This window comes from Podarcis cretensis (genome assembly GCF_951804945.1).
Source record: "Podarcis cretensis genome assembly, chromosome: 1".
NCBI classification, from domain to species: Eukaryota; Metazoa; Chordata; class Lepidosauria; order Squamata; family Lacertidae; genus Podarcis; species Podarcis cretensis.
The window spans coordinates 57,907,601-57,928,131 of NC_137170.1; the positions used below are offsets into that span (position 1 = coordinate 57,907,601).

The window sequence follows — 20,531 nt, forward strand, 5'->3', positions numbered from 1 at the left end:
TTTGTGTTGATATATAAGAAAAGCTTCAAGCAACAGTTACTGCATCACTGCCAATAAAAATAAAAAAGGCAGGCTGTGAATCTCGTAAACCAACCAACTGCCATGGTCATATACACACAGGTCTCAGTTGCGCCACCAGTTCTGCATCAGGCAGGCAATTCTATACAACAGAGTCAGAGCAACATACCTTACATTTTCATTGAGGATGTAGAGTTCATTGTTTTGCAAGCCTCCCCCTTTGAACACATTGATCACTGCTGTTTGAACACTGCCAAATAGAAGCAAGACAGTTAGGGCAGCCATAAATAACTTGCATCAGTATGATTTACACGGAGCAATGAAACGGCAGTCAGGAGCCATGTAAATATATCAGTAAGCAGAGAAGTAGATTAATTGTCCTTAAATTGCTTCTGCTCCCCCCCCCCCTCTCCCTGGAATCATCAGAGTTGTTTGCCAATGGCTGCCAATAAGTAACAGAGCAGAAAACACAGTTTATACACACCAAGGGACTAATACCCACTCACTCACCAACAAGCAGAAGTTATTAGACCCACACTAAGCTACTGCTATTAAACTACTGCCACCTAACAAGAGCTCTGCTGGCCAAAGAACCTTTTAGTCCAACATCCTGTTCTCATGGTGGCCAGAAAGATGCCTTTTGGGAGCCCACAAGCAGGACCAGAGTGCAAAAACACTCTTTCCACTTGTGTTTCCCTGCCTCTGACAGTAGAGATAAGCATAGCCAGCATGGCAAGTAGCCAGTGGCACAGGTCATTTTCAGTGCCATTTTTCATGACCGCTGCAACATCTTGTTCAGCAACAAAAAACACACTAAAAAAATTTGCCATCTTGTATTCCAATTTACTCCTGGAAATATGGGAGTAGAAATATAATGGATGGCTAGACATTTAAGAAAATTGACTGTGTTTCACAGGCTTGTATAGCTATAACAAGGGGGGAAAGGGATCAAGTACTGCGTATGATCCAGACTGCAGATTTCCTACCTGTGTTACTACATGGTCCATCACAGCAAGGAACCAAAGACCCCTATTCCATCAAGGGTATTACCCAGGAAAGGTAGGGGAAAACAGACCACCATAGTCAAGGGAACAAGAGTCTTCACTGAATTTGGAAATAGACTCAATTTAGCTGTGTGGGCATCTGCTTATACAAAGTTACCCCTCTATCATGCAGAACAATGCTGTTAGCAAAGAAATTCCACAGCACAGTTTTGAGAGTAAAATGTGACTGGAGTCAGTCACTGCTGTTGGTGTATTCTACAGAAAACAGCAAGCATCAGATTAGGGATGGGCTTTTGGCTCCTGATCTAAAGTCAGAAGCTGCAACATCAAACCTTGTCTGACATTATACAACTGAGCCTAGGGCTCTTGCATTCCTGCCAAGCTAGCGCTCAGATTCTTTTCCTAACTTCCAGTTTAAAACATACCACCGTCTTAACATTTAAATCAGCAAGCTATGGTTTGCACTCGCCCTGCAAAGCCATGGTTTTGATTACACATGCACCAAGAGGCAGGATAGCTACATATGGTTCTGAATGCTTTTTACAATTTCTGTAAAAAACAAATATAAAATTATACACTCTGAAAATATGTACCATACCTACCGGTGAAGCTTCTACTGCTAACCATTGCTTAAAAGGTTGATTGGGGAAACAGAACTAGATGCCATCAAACACACAAAAATAGAGGCATTACACAAATTCATTCATCTAGTTTTAATGCACTTGCTACATTCGGGGGGGGGGGGAATGCCTGTGTAGGCAAGTTGCAGATGCATGATGGAATATAATGGAGCCTCTCCCACATACTGTACACACATTTACTCAATTAAATTCAATTAAGTTATGCAAAGGCAGCTTTTCTTAGTGCAAAGAGTGCTGCTCACCTGTTCCAGGCAGAGTTGGAGCTAAGCTGCAGAGATTGCCGAGCTGCCAGGAACCGTGGCAAATCGGTCAGTACTGGGGAGCTCATGAAACGTGGCCGGGGCCTCCGGAATGAGCCCATCTTCTGGAAATGGAAAGCAAGAGCTGGGGCTATGGTGGAATCCTTGGTCATAAGTTCAGGTGGGAAAAGATCCAGGAAGTGGCTTGTGGGGGAGGGGGGCAATAGAAAATGCCAGAGATAATGCCTTTCCCCCCACCTTTCAAAAGCAAATTTCAACCTGTAGCAAGAAAAAAAAGGAATGGGTGGAAACAGAGGAATATTCAACAAAAATGCATATCATATCTCATCGAATGTTACAGAATGATACTCGCTCCCAAAGCATCTCTTGGTAGCACAACAGGAAAAAAACCCAGAGAATCTTTATCAGCACTGCTGTGCTAGCTGCACAGTTCATGAAGGGTCATGCTAAAAGAAATAATAAAAGCCCCTTCCACAGAGAAATTTCAGTTTTATTGAGAGGTTTTGGTTTTAGACACTAATACTGAAGGATTCAGAGTCCTCTGAAAAACAGAAACCCCCTCAGAAACTAAAGTTTGTAATGTACCATCAAAAAAATATTATATAAAGAAAGCAAATAGAAAAGGGATGGAGGATGGGAAATTCCAGACACAGAACTATATAATCTTTGGAGAAAGGCTGTAGCTGAGCTGCAGAGCATCTACTTTGCATTCAGAAGGTCCCAGGTTCAGTCCCAGGCATCTCTACACAGGGCTAGGAGAGACGCCTGTTTGAAACCCTGGAGAACAGCTGCCAGTCCATGTAGACAAAACTAAATGAGATGGACAATGGTCTGATTCAGCATAAGGCAGTTTTCTTCTTTAAAAACAGAAAAAATGATTCCTCGTACATTGCTTTCTGTTATGTACTGAGTTGAATAGGATCCAGAATGCAGCAGTCTGATTGGTCCTAGAACAATAGGATTCAGAATGCAGCAGTCTGATTGGCCCTAGAACAATGCAGCAGTATGATTGGTCGGCAGGAGCCACCCAATCCAGCTCCAGATAGAAGTGAATCCACAACCTGATTGGCTTACAGGAGAAGTCAGGAATTAGCCAATCACGTGCAGCCCATTGTGTAAATAATGTATATAAAGCAGATACTTTGAGGGGACTTTCATTCCTCCTCACCACTATGAGCTGAATAAAGAGCATGCAATCCACTCTCAACTCCCAGTATATTTCAGTTTCACAAGAGATGTCTGCCCAGTTTGGAGAGAGATCTCTCCTCCTGACGCTGCAGTCCCTGCAGTGCAACCAAAGCTGTTGTGAGGGTCACACGATCCCCCAAAGAACCTTTGGGGGAGTAAAGAAGTCAAGAAAGAATTGGAAGAGATTGGCTGCAAGAACAGCCTCTCTCGTGCACAAGCAACCTTTGGCTCCAACCCAAGCATGCTAAAAATTGTCTGCTTCTGATCAGCTTCTCTAGGCTGAACATGTGAAAGAAGATGGGTCATCATTTCACATTTAAGTTACATTTACAACAAGACTCTTAATCTCAAGGTCATGGGTTCGAGACCCCTGTTGGGTAAAAGATTCCTGCACTGCATGGGGATGGAGTAGATGACTCTTGCGGGGTCATCCAACTCTGTTTGCATGCAGAAGGTCCCAGGTTTAATTCCCAGTGACATCTCTAGGCAGGACTTGGAATGCCCTCTGAAACCCTGGAGATGCTGCCAGTCAGAGAAGGACCACTGCTCTGACTCAGTATACAGCAATTTCCTATGTTCCTAATTTTAGGAACATAATGCTGCCTTCTTCACTCCAGCCAGTGTTACCAAAGATGCACACCCTTGTACCATTTGTGGGTGCATGTGTAAAAATGCCACTGGATTGAAGCTTGCACCAGATAGAAGCTAGCTGACAGCCAGCTCCTCAAAAGATTCCATCAAGGGTGTCTCTGAAAAAAATTACATATCACATGAGAAGACAGGCAAACAAATGCCAGGGTACTGGAAGAAGCAAAGATCACCGGTGTCGAAGCAATGATTCTTCAACATCAACTTCATCGGACTGGTCTGGTTGTTCAAATGCCTGATTATCGTCTTCCAAAGCAACTACTCTATTCCAAACTTAAAAATGGAAAGTGTAATGCCGGTGGTCAACAAAAGAGGTTCAAAGTGTCTCTCAAGGCAAATCTTTAAAAATGTAGTATAAACACCAACAATTGGAGAACAGCTTTTACCAAAGGTGTCATGGACCTTGAAGACACTTGAACTCAGGACGAAAGGGAAAAACGTGCTAAGAGGAAGGCATGTTTGGCAAACCCTCACCATGATCAACCCACACCCAGAAACCTAAGTCCCTACTGTGGAAGGACATGTGGATCCAGAACTGGCCTCCACAGTCACTTATGGAATCACTGTTAAGACAATCTTACTTGGCTACAAGTGATTGCCAAAGAAGAACAGGTTGATAGGTCTCTGTCCCTAAGGAGCTGACAAACTATAATACTATTATGAGTTTGGGATGTTAAGCTGTATGCCAGACCCCTCTAATCCCTGGATCCAGCAAGTGTTAAAAGCTACCCAAGCTTTCTAATTCCTGATATAGCCAAGCTAGCTTCCTGGTGAGGTGAAGGGGGATTACGGTGCTTGGGATGACATGACAAATGGGAGCCTCCCCTCCCTGAACAGACAAAGCTAGAATTGAGGGAGACAGTTGCTGTGATATGGTCCAGATGTAAAACAGCAAGCTGTGAAAAGACAGGGACACAGAGCAATAGTGTCTGTTTGAATCCAAGGCTGAGACTATGGGGGAAACAAGACTTTTGGGGGGTTGTTGATGCTGTGAGCCCCTCCATTGTATACTCAGGTTGTATACTGTATATGTGGAAATAAACTATATATCTTAAAGACACCACAGTCTCCCACTGTGCCTCAATTCCAAAAGCAAACATGAACCTTGGTCAAAGCACCTGGAATCTCACACCACTCAGAGATTGGAGCAATGTGAAACAATACCTACTCATGAGCAAATGCAACAAGCTACCAAACACACACACACACACACACACACACACACACACAAGCTCCTTATAGCCATTTCTCCCAGATAGTGGTAAACAGTCAACTACCACCAAAAGCGGTCTTCTGTTTAGGTTACATATATGAATAAAGCAAAAGAGAAAATTTTATCTGCACTATTTCAAACAAGAAGCTATGGGGAAAGGCAAGTTTTAGCATTATCTGGTCAAATTATGCTTCCCCCTCTCTTCCCCAGCAAAAAGCAGAGATGATAACTTTTTCATATTTTAGCTGTCCTTTCTTATTCCCTTTGCCATGTTAGGACAAGTAACAACAGTTTATTCAGAAAGCAGTATAGGCAGGGACTGAGGCTTACTATAAAGATAGAAGACTTCTTGCCGACCTTGGTAAGGTCCAAATAAATGAACATAAACATTGCCCATTCCTATATAAACTTAGAAGAAAATCCTATCAGGTTTAATGCAGCTAGCTCGAAGGCAGGAATGCACAGGGGTGCTAATAAGATGAAAAAGACCTTTAAGATCCGTTGAGGTACCAAATCAAATTTCACAGAGCCTCACGAATTTTGCCACAGAGACTAGGAATTTCCCTGAGGCTGCTGCAGCAAGAAAATAAGAAATGCTACACATTTTTCTGTATCACATGAACAATTACTTTTAATCTTGATGTTGAACCTCTTTCTCCCTCCTCTCGTTAACAATTTACTGTACTCTTTTTGGTTCCTATGCTTCAGCATGCAGGCAGACGGTGCTAACTAATATTCAATATCACCTGCATTCATAGCAAAGAAACTGACTGTGTTTGATCTTTTGTGTTTGCTTGGAAGCCCAGAGGCAGCCAATTGCAAGAACATAAAGCCACCATCTAAAGAGTCACTGGCTTCACCCATGCAGTATGTTTTGAAGTGTAGCCTCAAATGGCAAACCATTTTCCAAAATAGGAAAAGTTTCAAAAAACTTGTTGAAACGTAGGAACAGGCAATGCTATTAAAAGCAGGGAGCAAGGAAGAGGTCAAAAGTCCCATCAGGAATGCAGAAGCCCTTTGGGCATTCTCATAGATGGGCTCTGGGTTATACTTCTAATGGCTGCCCAAGGATATAAAATACCTGAACTTCCAAAGCATCCAATTCTCGTTCAGCTCTAACACACACAGGTTTCCTGAAACTGCTGACACTGAAGCAAACAAACCATCCTGAAACACAGATGATGAATAACGCTGTAGGAATGGTAAATCTATAACAGCCTTACAAATAATGGTTCAAATATGGCTGGCCAAGGAACAGTTCCAGAAGCATTTTTCCCCCACACCTAGCTTTAGTGGCTTCTGGACTTTGTCAGCTGGGTATGTATTGAAACTTCATTAATTTAGTTATTTTTAACATTAAGTAGATTCTGCTTCCTAGCCACCTGCATCTGATTCTTACTTGCCCTGGGTAAGTGCCCGTTTACAAACCTGGTATAAATTAAGGTGTTTAGATTTCTATTTGTGGATTGCCATTCCACAAAAAAAGGCAAGTGCCTGAAATATTTTAGATATTTTGGAGGAGGTTTTCAAAAGTATCAGTCCAAGAAAGATCAATCAAACTCTCTGGGTTTTAAAAATATCATGCTGTTCCTTCCCACCCATTTATAACAGGCAACAGAGAAAGAATCAGCATGGAATCTATGCTGCTGCTCCTTCTTGCCCTTTCAAATCAAGTAAATCTTTAACTAGGTTTGTGATTAGTGAAATCCTTGATATGGGTTCCACTGATAAGGTCCCAACTCAAGACAAGTTCATTTCCTAAACATATGAGTGTGTGTTTTGACTTTATTGTATCCAGCAGAAAGAAGCAACTTTAATATTTCATTATTAGCATCTTCTATACAGTGGCATAGCGTGGGTTGTCAGCACCCGGGGCAAGGCAAGTAATTTGTGCCCCCTAACCCGTGGATTTGTGCGCCCTAACCCGCGGATTTGCCCTAACCCCAGATGTTGCGCCCGGTGCAGCCGGCCCCCCCCTGCACCCCCCACGCTACGCCACTGCTTCTATACAAAAGCATTTATGCTTGGAACTTGTATATTTATAAAGCACATATATGCTCACTGATTTTCAGACACTGAAGACCTACTACCTATTTTGGTTGACTGTTCTCTAAGGATTTGAACACCTCACATCTTTAGACCCAGCCAATATAGCCAATTATCGCCCAGTCTCAAATCTACCATTCTTGGGCAAGGTGATTGAGCGGGTGGTTGCTGAACAACTCCAAGCACGCCTGGAGGATGCAGACCATTTGGATCCCTTCCAGTTGGGATTCAGGCCTCACCATGGGACTGAAACTGCCTTGGGCACGCTGGTCGATGATCTCCGGCAGGCTAGGGACAAAGGTGAGAGCTGTTTCCTAGTTCTGCTGGATCTCTTAGCGGCCTTTGACACTATCAACCATATCATCCTTCTGGACTGTCTAGAGGGGCTGGGAGCTGGGGGCACTGTTATACAGTGGTTCTGCTCCTTTCTCCTGGGTCGTGTTCAGAATGTGGTGGTGGGGGATGAGTGTCCAGACTCCTGGTCTCTCACTTGTGGGGTGCCTCAGGGTTCCGCCCTCTCCCCCAAGCTTTTTTATATCTATATGAAGCTGCTGGGAGAGATCATCAGGGAGTTTGGGCTGGGTGTTCATCAATATGCAGATGACACCCAGCTCTATCTCTCTTTTAAATCAGAACCAGTGAAGGCGGTGAATGTCCTGTGTGAGTCCCTGGAGGCGGTTGGGGGATGGATGGCAGCTAACAGATTGAGGTTGAATCCTGACAAGAGAGAAGTACTTTTTGGGGGACAGGGGGCGGGTGTGGGGGACTCCCTGGTCCTGAATGGGATAACTGTGCCCCTGAAGGACCAGGTGCGCAGCCTGGGAGTCATTTTGGACTCACAGCTGTCCATGGAGGCGCAGGTTAATTCTGTGTGCAGGGCAGCTGTCTACCAGCTCCACCTGGTATGCAGGCTGAGACCCTACCTGCCCGCGGAATGTCTCACCAGAGAGGTGCATGCTCTAGTTATCTCCTGCTTGGACTACTGCAATGTACTTTACGTGGGGCTACCTTTGAAGGTGACCCGGAAACTACAACTAATCCAGAATGCGGCAGCTAGACTGGTGACTGGGGGCAGCTGCCAAGACCACATAACACCGGTCTTGAAAGACCTACATTGGCTCCCAGTACATTTCCGAGCAAAATTCAAAGTGTTGGTGCTGACCTTTAAAGCCCTAAATGGCCTCTGTCCTGTATACCTGAAGGAGCGTCTATACCCCCATCGTTCAGCCCAGACACAGATCCAGCGCCGAGGGCCTTCTAGCAGTTCCCTCCCTCCAAGAAGAGAGGTTACAGGGAACCAGACAGAGGGCCTTCTTGGTAGTGGCACCCGTCCTGTGGAAGACCCTCCCATCAGATGTCAAGGAAATAAGCAGCTATCTTATTTTTAAAAGACATCTGAAGGCAGCCCTGTTTAGGGAAGTTTTTAATATTTAATGCTATATTGTATAAATTATTATTATTATTATTATTATTATTATTATTCTGGCGACTGCATTTTGAAACTGTTGCTAAACGATCTTTAAAAGTACAACCCACAGAGAATTTTGGCTGGATATAACCAGTGCACAAGTCACTAAAAGCAGATCTACTTTTCAAGACAAGCTTGCAGTTGCTGGTGCACTGGATTAAGCTGGAAAAGGGTACTCCTAACCAAAGGCATCACCTGGACAGACAATAGTTTTCAAACTATACAATTGGCTCTTCAAGCAGCATAAAACCAAAGTACGTTGCCCATTTCCACCTGAATCAGCAGCTAATAGCACCTCCACTTTCTCTGAATTAACTGTGCTTATCCTCATCCAGACCAGAGTTACAAAACATTCCTGGTTAGAGATTGCACTGGGATGCAAACAAACGGTGCTACATGGGTCAATCTGAGTAGCAAACTGGGACACAAAAGACAGCTTGCCGCAAGGAGGTTCATGATGAAAAGTAGCCCTGAACTAGTAACCAGCACCAGAAACTGTGGCACCAAATCTCCTAAGGAAATTGCTACACGAAGAAATTTATTTTGTTTTGTCCCGGACCTGTCACTAAGTTTCACTTGATGTGCTAGCATGTTGCCATAGCCCAAAATAAGTCAAAGTCTGTTGCTGCACAATATTTTGAAATGGCATGTAGAATAAGAAACACGTAGCAACTTTAGGCAATCCACAAATGTGTCCACAGACTGCAACTTTTGAAGGACTATACACAGCTCTTTCTACTTCATATATGCAAGCTATAAATAGGAAGGGTGATCTATATGTAGCAGGGACACTGGAAATCTAAAAGTTATTTTAAATTTTAAGCTGGCTTGTTACATCCTTTGTTTTGTTTATATTCCAGACATGTCTTGGTAAGGCTGAAAAGCATTTTAGATGTGTTTAAAATCTGGTTGTAGGGAGAAAAAGAAATGCTATTCTATTCTCACACGCAATCTGATTGAATCCTATTTTCTAGTGTTGTTGTATTACCACAGCTATGATATTCAAATAAACATTTGCCATTTGATTAGTAAGAATGCATCAGCCAGTGAATTTAAACATTGCTTCTATCTGAACACATTAACGTATTTCCTAATGAAAATATGATGGAATCTCATAAGGTGCATGGTATGTAAACATGAGCCTTATTAAAAACATGACTGGAAAATACATTTGGAGAAGCAACTGCACATGCAAGTCTACAGAAATCATTCTTCTAATTTTCTGCCAAGATGTCCTGATCTGCTTGTTCTGAATTTGCTTTTATAATTTTACATTTTATTTTTCCAATCTCTTCCAAAACTTGTTAGCCCAAGTCAGCTGAGTGGAGCAGCAGTAGTACAAACTACAAGAATTAACAGTCCCGAGTTAAAGCATATGCACCCTTAAGTAAATCCCCTTTTTTCAGTGGAGTTTGCTCTCTAGAAAGCACACTTAAGACAGCCAAAATAGTTATTGGATATTAAAATTATGATTATTATGAGATGATAATTAAAAACACTGGGATATTATTAAAACACTACCACTGTCTTCTCTAAAGCTGCACTGGTTCTCTTTGAAAAGTGTGTGCTCTTCCATAAACTTCAAAAGACTGGTTTAGTACCAAAAGTCATATGCAAAAACTGAATTCTTTTCGTAAAATGTACAATGTACAACTTTTCTTAAAATGTACAACCATTTACAATGGTTACAGCTGAATTGCTAACCCCACTTACCAGGGAGTAAGCCTCATTTAATTAAATGAGACTTATTTCTGAGAATGTGGTTATGACAGCAGCCTAAAGTACTGCTTTATTTTTATTTTATTCTTAAAAAGAAAAGAAAAGTCAGGTGCAAGAAAGTTCTTGGTAATTTATCATTGCTGATAATGCTGCACATTAGCTAAAGGGTTGAGCCATTCAAAAGAGATTCAAATTAAAAGCACACACAAAAATCCTATAAACCAAAACACCTTTTGTTCCTAACACACTCTGATAAAACCTGCTAATGCTGGTCCCTTACCTTTAGGTGCTACCAAAGAGCAAAACTTCTGTCTCTCAAGGAATCAGAACAAGAACTGTGGCGGCACACAAGAACTGCAAGCAAGACGGGACAGAAGTAGGACACCCCCTGTCCACAGCTCCTCCCCTCACTTGTCACTATAGGCAAAGTGCCAGCTGGCAGCCAAGAGGAGAAGAAGGTTAAGACTGGCTGGACTTCAAGACAAGAAGAATGCTGGCACAGCCAGCCAAGATAAGCTCTGCATTCTGTGACCTGGACGAGACACAGTCAAACAAACAACAATAAGAATGTGAAAAGGCTCAGGTTAGAAGCGACAAGGGCCAGGAAAGGTTGCAGACCAAAGTGTCATTGTTGGGAAAACAACAACAGGATTTCTTAACAGTTGGAAAAATTCAACAGGTGAAGCATTCCCATGCTACAAATGGCTTCACCTATTGAATGTCCTCTTGGGTACCTGTTAAAAGATGTGTGAGCTCTATTACTAAAACAAGACATGCCAGTCATAGGCAGAGCTCACTACTGCTGCTCTGTCATGTACTTACTTGGGAGGAACTGTGTAGAAAATCCTTGACACTCTTTCTTTCAGACCAATACTGGGGAGCAAGTATTATCTGAGATCTTGGGCTTCTGATACAGCTTCATTCATTATTACCACTGCTAATATAGTGGTTTGTTTTGCTGCATGTGGTCTATGTTTGTTTTATTGTGCTATGGGCAAGCGTGTTTTATTAATAGCAATACGGGCTACAGTGTTTTATTTGTTGTTTCATTATTTAATTATACGGATGTCATCTTGACTGCTCATTTAGATCAGAAAAGCAGCACAAAAGTGCAAATGAATAGCCTCATAAAACCAATAGGAGCCACACCTCTGTGTTATCAGCAGTTATACAAAAGGCAATGATTAAAACATGACGCAACAATGCTTGGTTTGATACGGAAGAGGACCAGCATGACACGAAACAACAGCACTGAATCAAGTGAGCGTACATCAGTCTGTGGCAATAGCTAAATCTATTGCCTTATCCATCTTAAAGCCTTCTCCATCAGACTGAACTAATTCTCACTGATCTCAACGGAATGATAAACTCAGCAAAACACACTGCCAGCCATACACATAATTGGGCACTAGCATGCAAAGTGCCCATCACATTTCATTGGCATCCACCAAGTTTTCCTTTAAGTAGCTCGGCCCAAACTAAACCAAGATACAAAAAGGAAGTTGATACAAAATGAAACCGGAGGGAAAGATTCTGCCACCTTCAGATAGTCTGATTTCAGTCTGAGCACATTTACTGGAAAGTCAGTTCCATTTATTGCTGTGGAATCCCCTTCCAAGTAAATATGCTTAGGGTTCATACTCCTCCATGTATTTTAAACATTCCCTAAAGACAATATTCATCAAAGTGAGAGGCAGGTGTCTATAGGGAGACACACAGTAAATTCCTGGGGGAGGCAGGAACTCTTGGCCAATGCCTCACTGTAGCAGGCATCAAATGGACCATGATGTGAGTTAGTCGTGATGCAAGATTAGAGCCCTGTGGCAGCAGCTTCCTTCCACCTTCCCTTTCCTTCCCCATCCTCATTAGAGGAAATTCAGGATTCTTGATCACAAGCCACACTTGTAATAGCAACACCTTCAGCTGTTTTGCCATTTGATCATTAGCATTTATCCATTGCTTTTTACAAAACATCTCACAAAATGTTAAAGGATAGAACCAAAATGGGGAAGAGCCACAGCTCAGTGGCAGAGAATCTGCTTTGCATGCAGCAAGTCCCAGGTTCAATCCTTGCCCAAAATTTTGGGACAGCCACTACGAGCCAGAATGCGCAATCCTGAGCTAAATGGGCCTGACTCCGTGTAAGGCAGTTTCCTATGTTTCTGTGTTCTTCAGCCTTCAGATGTTGCTGTAATTTGTTTTTTATTATTATTCTTTTAACCCAACACTTTTTAATAAATGTCTCGAAGTGACTTATTGAATACAGAATTTAGCCTTTAAACCCCAAAATAAAAGTGGTTTTAAATTGTTCATTTAAAAGATAAATGCTAAAACAACAACAGAAACACCTTTCTAATGGTTATTTAGATCCCATCTAGATGCACCACCACAATAAGCAGTATCAAGCACAACAAGTCCTCAGGATCCTTCCCACAGGGCAGATGGCAGTAGATAACCCTCTAAGACAGTGTTCCTCAAACTTGGGTCTCCAGCTGTTGTTGGACTACAAATCCATAGCTAGTAGGTCCAGGGATGAGTGGTAATGTTGGGTAGTCACAACAGCTAGAGACCCAAGTTTGAGAAACACTAAGAAGAAGTCATATTATTCACTCCCCTGCCCTTCTTGCTGTCTTAGGGTCCTTTCCACAAGACATTTGGTGGTAGCTGGCCCTGTCGGGGTTGGGGAGGGAGGGCGATTCAGCCCAAACAAGCTGTTGTGACTTCATCTTTTCTTCTTGCTCTCAGCTGGCTCATCCCACTTAGTAAATGTAACTTCATAAGGCACTGGGAGAGGGTAGCACTATATGCCATAAAACCACTCATGCCGACAGCATTCGTCGGAAGCATAGGAGCACAGCACACTAGAAGAGGAGTGAGCCATCTGATAGAAGGATTCTGCTGTCACAGTTGGATGTAGATATGAACTCCTCTGCATCTATATCCCTGCAGATCTGCATCTGTTCGTTAGCCTATCTATACACAGCAGCCTCCAGTATCAACTTGGACACATGGAAAGCAGATCTTCATGAGCACTACATCAGAATCAGTGTGAGTTTGATGTGTAGAAATGCTCTTTTATGGGATTCTGTGGGAAGCAAGCCCTTAACGCTTGGCCATGCTGATTCTAGAATACTTCATCTTGGAGACTAGAAGTCTAAGATGCTATCACCTCTTTGCTGAAGGTGGCTGATCTGACCTCAATCTGGAAATTCCTGCCAGATATCTACTTTTTGTTTTTATGTTATTTATTAAATTTCTATATTGCCCTTCATCCGAGAATCACAGGGCAGTTTACAATATAAAACACAAAAATACATAATATAGTAACAAACAACAACAATACTGCCCCCACAGTTGAAAAGGCCATGGGTTGTTTAATTAGCCAAAGACCTAGGAGATGTTTTTAACTGGTGCCTAAAGATATGTAACAACCATAACTTCATTGAGCTGGAGGAAAAGCAAAACATTTTTATTTAAAGTCACCTGCAGACTCTTATCATGTGCTGAGATTAACAAACTGCAAATCTCTGGTCACTCATTTGCTGCAATTCTTGGAGCCATGAGACTTTGTCAAATGGAGTAGGAACAAGAGAGAGAGAGAGAGAGAAGATAGCAAGACATATTTTGGATGGATGTTACCCCCTGGAGACATCCCTGCAATATGGATGGTTGATATTAGAGATTGCCATGTGAATTTAGGGGGAAATGCAATATTTAGGGGGAAATGCAATATTCCAAGCACTTAGAAGCCTGTATTAAAGAATGGTTTTAACAAAACCTTGACAGCTAGGAAACTCTGATATAGCCTTAACACTAAAATTTCCACTCAAAATTCTTTTATATTAGATACGGAGTTTAAACCTAGCCTAAAAGAAATGCAGATAAGAGAACATATTTTCTATTTGGAGAGAGAGAAACACACACTATAGGGTCAGCAAAAGAAATTATAGTCTAAGAAAGCAGCAGCAAAATTGTCCCCACAGCTAAAAATACAGAAACCTAACATGAATTTCTGTTTTATCATCCTGGTTTCACTTTGACTCTTTCAGCACTGAAACTAGTTTCAGGAGGCATGTAGAAAAACCAAAATGTTCATAAATTTACATGTTAACATATCTGATCCATGTCTACTTAGAAGCAAACCCCACTAAATTCAACTGGACTTACTCCCAAGTAAGTCTACCTAGGATTGCAGCTGAATTATGAAATGAGCTGATTTGATACTGAGAGTGGATTGTGATGGATAAATAAATTTCTGGCCACTTAGGGTAAATCTAGTAAAAAGTTTTAAGAAGATACGGGGTGGCTGCTCAACTCATCACCACCTGGAAAGGTTTAGTAACAGAAGCCATTTATTGCAAAAGCAACCACCTCTGGAAGAAGGTGGTTGTTTTTTAACAGTTCATCTGTTTTTCCTATTAGAACATATAACATTGCGAATAGCACAACTTCTACTTAGGAGGGGTTTTTTTAACGAACAGTGAAATTAACAGCTCAGTTGGTTAGAGTGTGATGCTGATAATGTCAAGGTTGCAGGTTCGATCCCTGTATGGGACAAATTGCATATTCCTGCATTGCAGGGGGTTGAACTAAATGATCCTCGTGGTCCCTTCCAACTCTACAATATGACTTCTATGATATCACTACCAACAGCAATAAGGAATTTATTCCTCTCAGCACCATTATCACACAAAGCCATTCCAAACAAATATACCCCATTTGGAGGGACAGTTGGATACTATGATAAGCTTTTAAGTGTTAAGGTATCTTTATGGGCTGCACATAGCATCATGGTCAGAGCAGTAAGTTTGACCATCCAATTTCAAATGGCTCTCAAACCCATATCTTCTCAATTTTCAAGCAGGCCAGTCATCGGATCTGCCAATGATGAATGGGGCACAGGGTGAGGGGTGGAGACAGTGTAATCTGTTCTTGTGCCTTTAACAGAACTTCCATCTGTCAAAATCAGCAGATAGCGCTTTTCACTGCATGGAATCTAGTGGTACACACACAAACACACCCTGCAGATCAAAACCCTCATTTAAAAGGCAGGGGAACAAGGATTGGTTGAAAACCTGGCATGGAGCTGAGGAATACAGAAGTCTCGGCACACGAGCTCATTAGGCTGCTAGCTTACCGTTCCTGTTCCATTAACTGGGGTTCATCAAGTAAACAAGCAAAGCACTGGGCTGTACAGGTCACAGCCCTGTTCTCATCACCAAGTGCTATACTTACCACCTAGAAATTTTCAGAGAAAATAGGTCTTGGGTGCAGCAATATTTCTCCTGCTGTTGCAGCCATTTTTGGGTTTGATTTTTTTTTTAAACAACAACAACAACCTGGTAAATAAGATTTCATTATGATCTGAAATGATATGGTGGCGTTCATCAAAGCAATACAGGAAACAGATTAGAAGACGTGTTCTCAGATGCTGGAGCACTGTTAAGATGAAAGAACAACAGCAAGAACTTCTAATTAAACTATAGAAAACAGACATATCTGCCTCCTGAGGCGCAAGGACTGTGTATCACAGGCATGGCATCAAGCTTCCCAACCTCTTCAGAACAGGGGTGGTTGAAAAACTCATTCTTTACAAATGCCAATACCAACTGACTTATCCTCACCACCTGATCTAATGTACAGCTCTGAATGCACTTAGAATCAAGGAATTGTAGCACCAGGGACATTAGTCCAACACCCTGCAATGCAGAAATCTTTTGCCCAACGTGGGACTCAAACCCACAACCATAAAGTTAAGAGTCTCGTGGCCTACAGAGAGAGAGAGAGAGAGAGAGTGTCGCGGGTACTTCCCAAAATGTTGTGACGCAGGTCTTAATCAGAAACGTTTCCAAATGTCTATTTTATGAAAGATACATATTAAAATACAAATGTTCATGCTGATGTTTAAAAATGCAGATTAATACAGAGACTAGACAGAACAGACTTGTGAACACATGAAGAAACTGTCAGACTAAAAGATGATTGATCTTCAGGACCAATCTCAAAATAGTTGGGAGCACATCTTCCCTTTGCTAGTAAATTCAACACTTTTCTAGCAGGTGACAGCAGGGGGAATGCAGAACTTTTATCTGCAGCTGTTGGTACTAGGAAAAAGTTTACACAAGATCAAAGAGTCACTACAGTGTAGCAAGAGCACATATCTTGCATCTGAACTGTATTCAGCGTACAGTATCCCAAAACCTAAGATTGTTTGACTGGTTTACTGGCCAGTTGGAAGTTTTGTAAACTGGCTGCAGTATTACGCACAGCTACCTGCGAATAAGCCCAACTGAACTCACTGTGGTTTACGACTTCCGGAGGCGGCGCGAACGGCAATGGCGGTCCTCTTCCTTTCGTGAGGAGGAAGCTCCGTAGAAATTGGGTCGTCCGCTACGGCGAAGTGGAGACCCACATCGGAAACCCACAGGCAGCAAGAGCCTGTGGTCTTGAGACTCGGCGGGCGCCAGAAGCGGCTCCCGAAACGTTGAAGGAACCCCGTAAGGGGCTCCGGATCATGGAGGGGGTAGCGGCACTGTGAGTCGTTTCGCAATCTACGGAGTGAAGCCGCGCTGCTGCTGCCGGTGAGCGCTGACCTTTTTTCCTGGAAAATTTGGATTCGGGAAAGCAACAACCCGTGAGTAAAGAAGGACTTCTAAAAAATTTGAGACTAAATTATTGATTTTGGCTGAAAGCGGAGCGACGCAAAACAGGAAGTCCGTCTTCCGCTGTCATTGAATTTCAAAGCAAAGAGCTGGAGGAGTGGAGGCTTAAAAAGAATCTTTAGCCTAACTGATCTGAGCACCCATTGAACTTTTTCTTTAACAAAATAAGGACTTTAAGCATTTGATCATCTGACTTTTATTTGTATTGTGATACCTTTCTTCTATTGGAACTACAATTTGGACAAGAAACCCAGGTGCTGGAGCTGCCTGAGCAACTTGAGCTGTCAGTTTTGCAGATCTGGCTATTGTGTATTAGAACTTGCAACAATCTGAGGGGGTTTGGACTTGTTACTTTGAAACATCAATTGAAGTACCAGCATGCACTGTCTGATACAAGGTGGCTGTTAATGCCAACTCTGCTTAAAATCTGCTATTGAAGGTCCCTGGATATTAAATTTGATTCTAGTAAATTTATTAGAATCGGATTCTCCCCTTGAGACATTTCAAGCTCCCTCTAGAGGATTTGGGATTTACAGCAGTGACATTATTTCCTTTTCCTTTTCCCCGACCTCCTGTTTGATTGTTTTCCTCTGGGCCGCTGCTTTCTCATGGGAACAACTCAGCTTGACCTTGACTTTTAGATAACTTTGGAATGAGTGGCGCAAGAAGGAGGGGAAGAACTAGACAAGCAACTTTGACAACTTTAACCTCAGTCTCGCAGGCACGTAGATCATCTGTACCTACTTTGCCTTCAGAGGAAGAAGCCTCTTCTCTGCCAAGGGCAGGAGAGGAAGAAACTGAACAGTCACAATGGGAAGATATGGCCTCAGGAGCAACTGCTTCTATTTTAGAGAAAATCTATGAAAAATTGGAGTCTCTGGACAAGAGAGGGGAATCTTTGGACAAGAAAGTTGATGAACAAACAGCCAAAATTGAACAAAACACAGAATGTCTAAATAGATTAACTGGACAAGTATCACAGAACGCACAGGCAATTGGGCAGTTGACGGAGGCCACAGTAGAAAATCGGGAATTGGCTGAGGACACTAGTCAAAAATTAGAAAATTTAGAACAAAAGGTAAGACCACTCTGCAAGCAAGTAGGTGAACATCAGACTTATCTATCTATGATAGAACTGCGGAACCGGGAGAGTAATTTAAGGATAAGGTCGATACCAGAAGTGGAAGAAGGCAATCTAGCTGAGTTTCTGACTAAAGAATTTTCCAAGTTCTGGAATTTAGAGGAAAAGGACTTTAAAATTGTGTCTGCTTTCAGACTTGGAAGACTTGTAAAGAAAGAAAAGCCCAGAGACTGTTTGATAATATTGAGATCAAAGGAGGAAAGGGATAAGATTTTGGGCTTACACTACGGAAAATCACTGGATATTTTGGATAGAAGAACTGAGTTTTACAAAGATATCCCTAAACAGCTGTTGGACCTCAGATCCGCCTACCTTGAATTGGCTAAACTGCTTAGGAGCAATTCAATTATCTTTAGGTGGGAATTTCCCCAAGGATTATCTTTCACCTTCAGAGGGAAGAAGGTTAAAATTAGAACACTGGAAGATAGAGATAAATTTTTGACCACATACGGAGAGGACCTTCAAAAAGGAATTGAACTACCCTTTGGGCCTGGAGCACCGGCGGTACCGGCACCCTTGGAATCTGAAGATTCAGCGAACAAGATACCACCCCTGGAAAAATAACTAGATTATTTCAGGATGTCTCTGCAACTTCTGAGCTGGAATATAAATGGCTGTAACATTCCGGAAAAAGGAGGAAAATATTTCATATATTAAAAAAAGAACAATTGGACATTATTTGCCTGCAAGAAACACATGTGACTAGGCTCCACAGAAAAGTGCTAATAAATAAAAGATTGGGCCAGGAATTTATATCTTCGGACAGAGTAAAGAAGAGAGGTGTGGTCATTTATGCAAAAGAGAGCCTGTCACCCAAATTCCTATTTAAAGATGAACATGGAAGAATTCTGGCAATTGAGATACAACATCAAGGAGAGAAATTTTTGATATTAGGAATCTATGCGCCAAATGAGGGGAAATCGGAATTCTATAAGAAGTTGCATGAGACCATGCTGGACTATCTGGATTACAACAACATCATTTTGATGGGAGACATGAATGGGGTCGTATCAACCAACATGGATAAGTCACAAAGCCAAAATGTTACAAAAGATGGCAGACTACCAAAGACCTTTTTCGAAATGACAGACAATATGGATTTGATTGATATCTGGAGGATAAAGAACCCCTTGGGAAGAGAGGGAACATTTTTCTCTGAAGCCCAACTGACCTGGACAAGAATCGACCAAATATGGATATCTAGAGGTCTGGCACCCAAGGTCAAAAAGGTGGAAATCTGCCCAAAGACTTGCTCCGACCATAACGCAGTAAAGATGGACATGACACTAATACCAACCGGCTCCTTCAGATGGAAGATGAATGACAATTTGTTCAGAGATCAGGAGATTATTAAGAAGGCCCAAAAAGTTCTAAAGGATTATTTTGAGATAAATTTGAACACTATGGTGGAAAAAAGAATTATCTGGGATGCAAGCAAGGCAGTGATGAGGGGGTTCTTGATACAACAAAATGCTGTAAAGAAAAGGACACTAAATGAGAGGAAAGATAAAATCTTGGAGAAAATTAAAGAATTAGAAAAGAAGCTAAGACTGAATCCGAAGTCACAGCCGACGCTGAGAGAAATTAAACTTCATCAAGCACAATATTCTAAATTGATAAACCAGGAAATAGAGTGGAAGATTAAATTAATGAAACAAAAAACTTTTGAATCGGCGAATAAATGTGGAAAACTGCTAGCTTGGCAGTTGAAGAGGAGACAAAAATTAAATACAGTTACAAATTTAGAGATTGAAGGAAGAAACATTCAGAACCCTGTGGATATTAGAAAGTGCTTCCAGAGATATTTTAAAAAATTATATACTCAAGGGCCGCAAGATGACATTGAGATTAAACAATTTTTGGAAAAAATGGATTATCAAAATTGTCACAAGAAAATAGATCAATCCTGAACTCTAAAATAACACGACAAGAGATTGAACAAGCCATTCAGAACATGAAATTGGGCAAATCTCCAGGGCCAGATGGGCTGACCTCCAAGTATTATAAGACATTAAAAGACTATTTGATACAACCACTGATGGAGGTCAGCAATGAAATTATGGAGGGGAAGAGGGCACCAGAATCGTGGAAGGAAGCTTTCATCACATTGATACCAAAATCGGAAGCTGAAAAGACACAACTTAAGAACTATCATCCCATCTCTCTTTTAAATGTGGATTACAAAATATTTGCAGACATTTTGGCAAGTAGATTTAAAAAAGTTTTAAACGAAGTAATCCATAAGGACCAGGCGGGCTTTCTCCCAGGTAGACATCTGTTTGCTAATACAAGGAACATCATTGACATTTTGGAACTTTTGCAAACAGATATAAATACAAAAGCAGTGTTAATTTTTATAGATGCGGAGAAGGCCTTTGATAATATCTCCTGGAAATTTATGAAGGGAAATTTAAAAGAAATGGGAGTGGGACGGGGTTTTGAGAATGGGATTGATGCAATATATTCAGAACAAAAGGCTAAAGTGATAGCTAACAATGTGGTGACAGAAGAGTTTAAAATTGA

At 41.7% G+C, this 20,531-nt stretch overlaps 1 protein-coding gene across 6 annotated transcripts in view; it reads right to left on the reverse strand.

Moving 5' to 3' along the window:
• Positions 1-20,531, reverse strand: part of PRR5L (proline rich 5 like) — a 70,490-nt gene that overhangs the window by 42,186 nt on the left and 7,773 nt on the right. For 3 of the 6 annotated variants that reach the window (XM_079952168.1, XM_079952167.1, XM_079952169.1), the window contains exons 2-3: positions 1,906-2,181; positions 188-268 (exon numbers count right to left, since the gene is read on the reverse strand). In XM_079952168.1, the coding sequence (XP_079808294.1) occupies positions 188-268; positions 1,906-2,075 (251 nt within the window). In that variant the 5' untranslated portion in view covers positions 2,076-2,181. Of the gene's footprint in view, positions 1-187; positions 269-1,905; positions 2,182-3,091; positions 3,112-6,053; positions 6,228-10,485; positions 10,558-20,531 lie in introns of those variants that run through there. The other 3 variants (XM_079952170.1, XM_079952166.1, XM_079952171.1) reach the window with 3 other exon arrangements.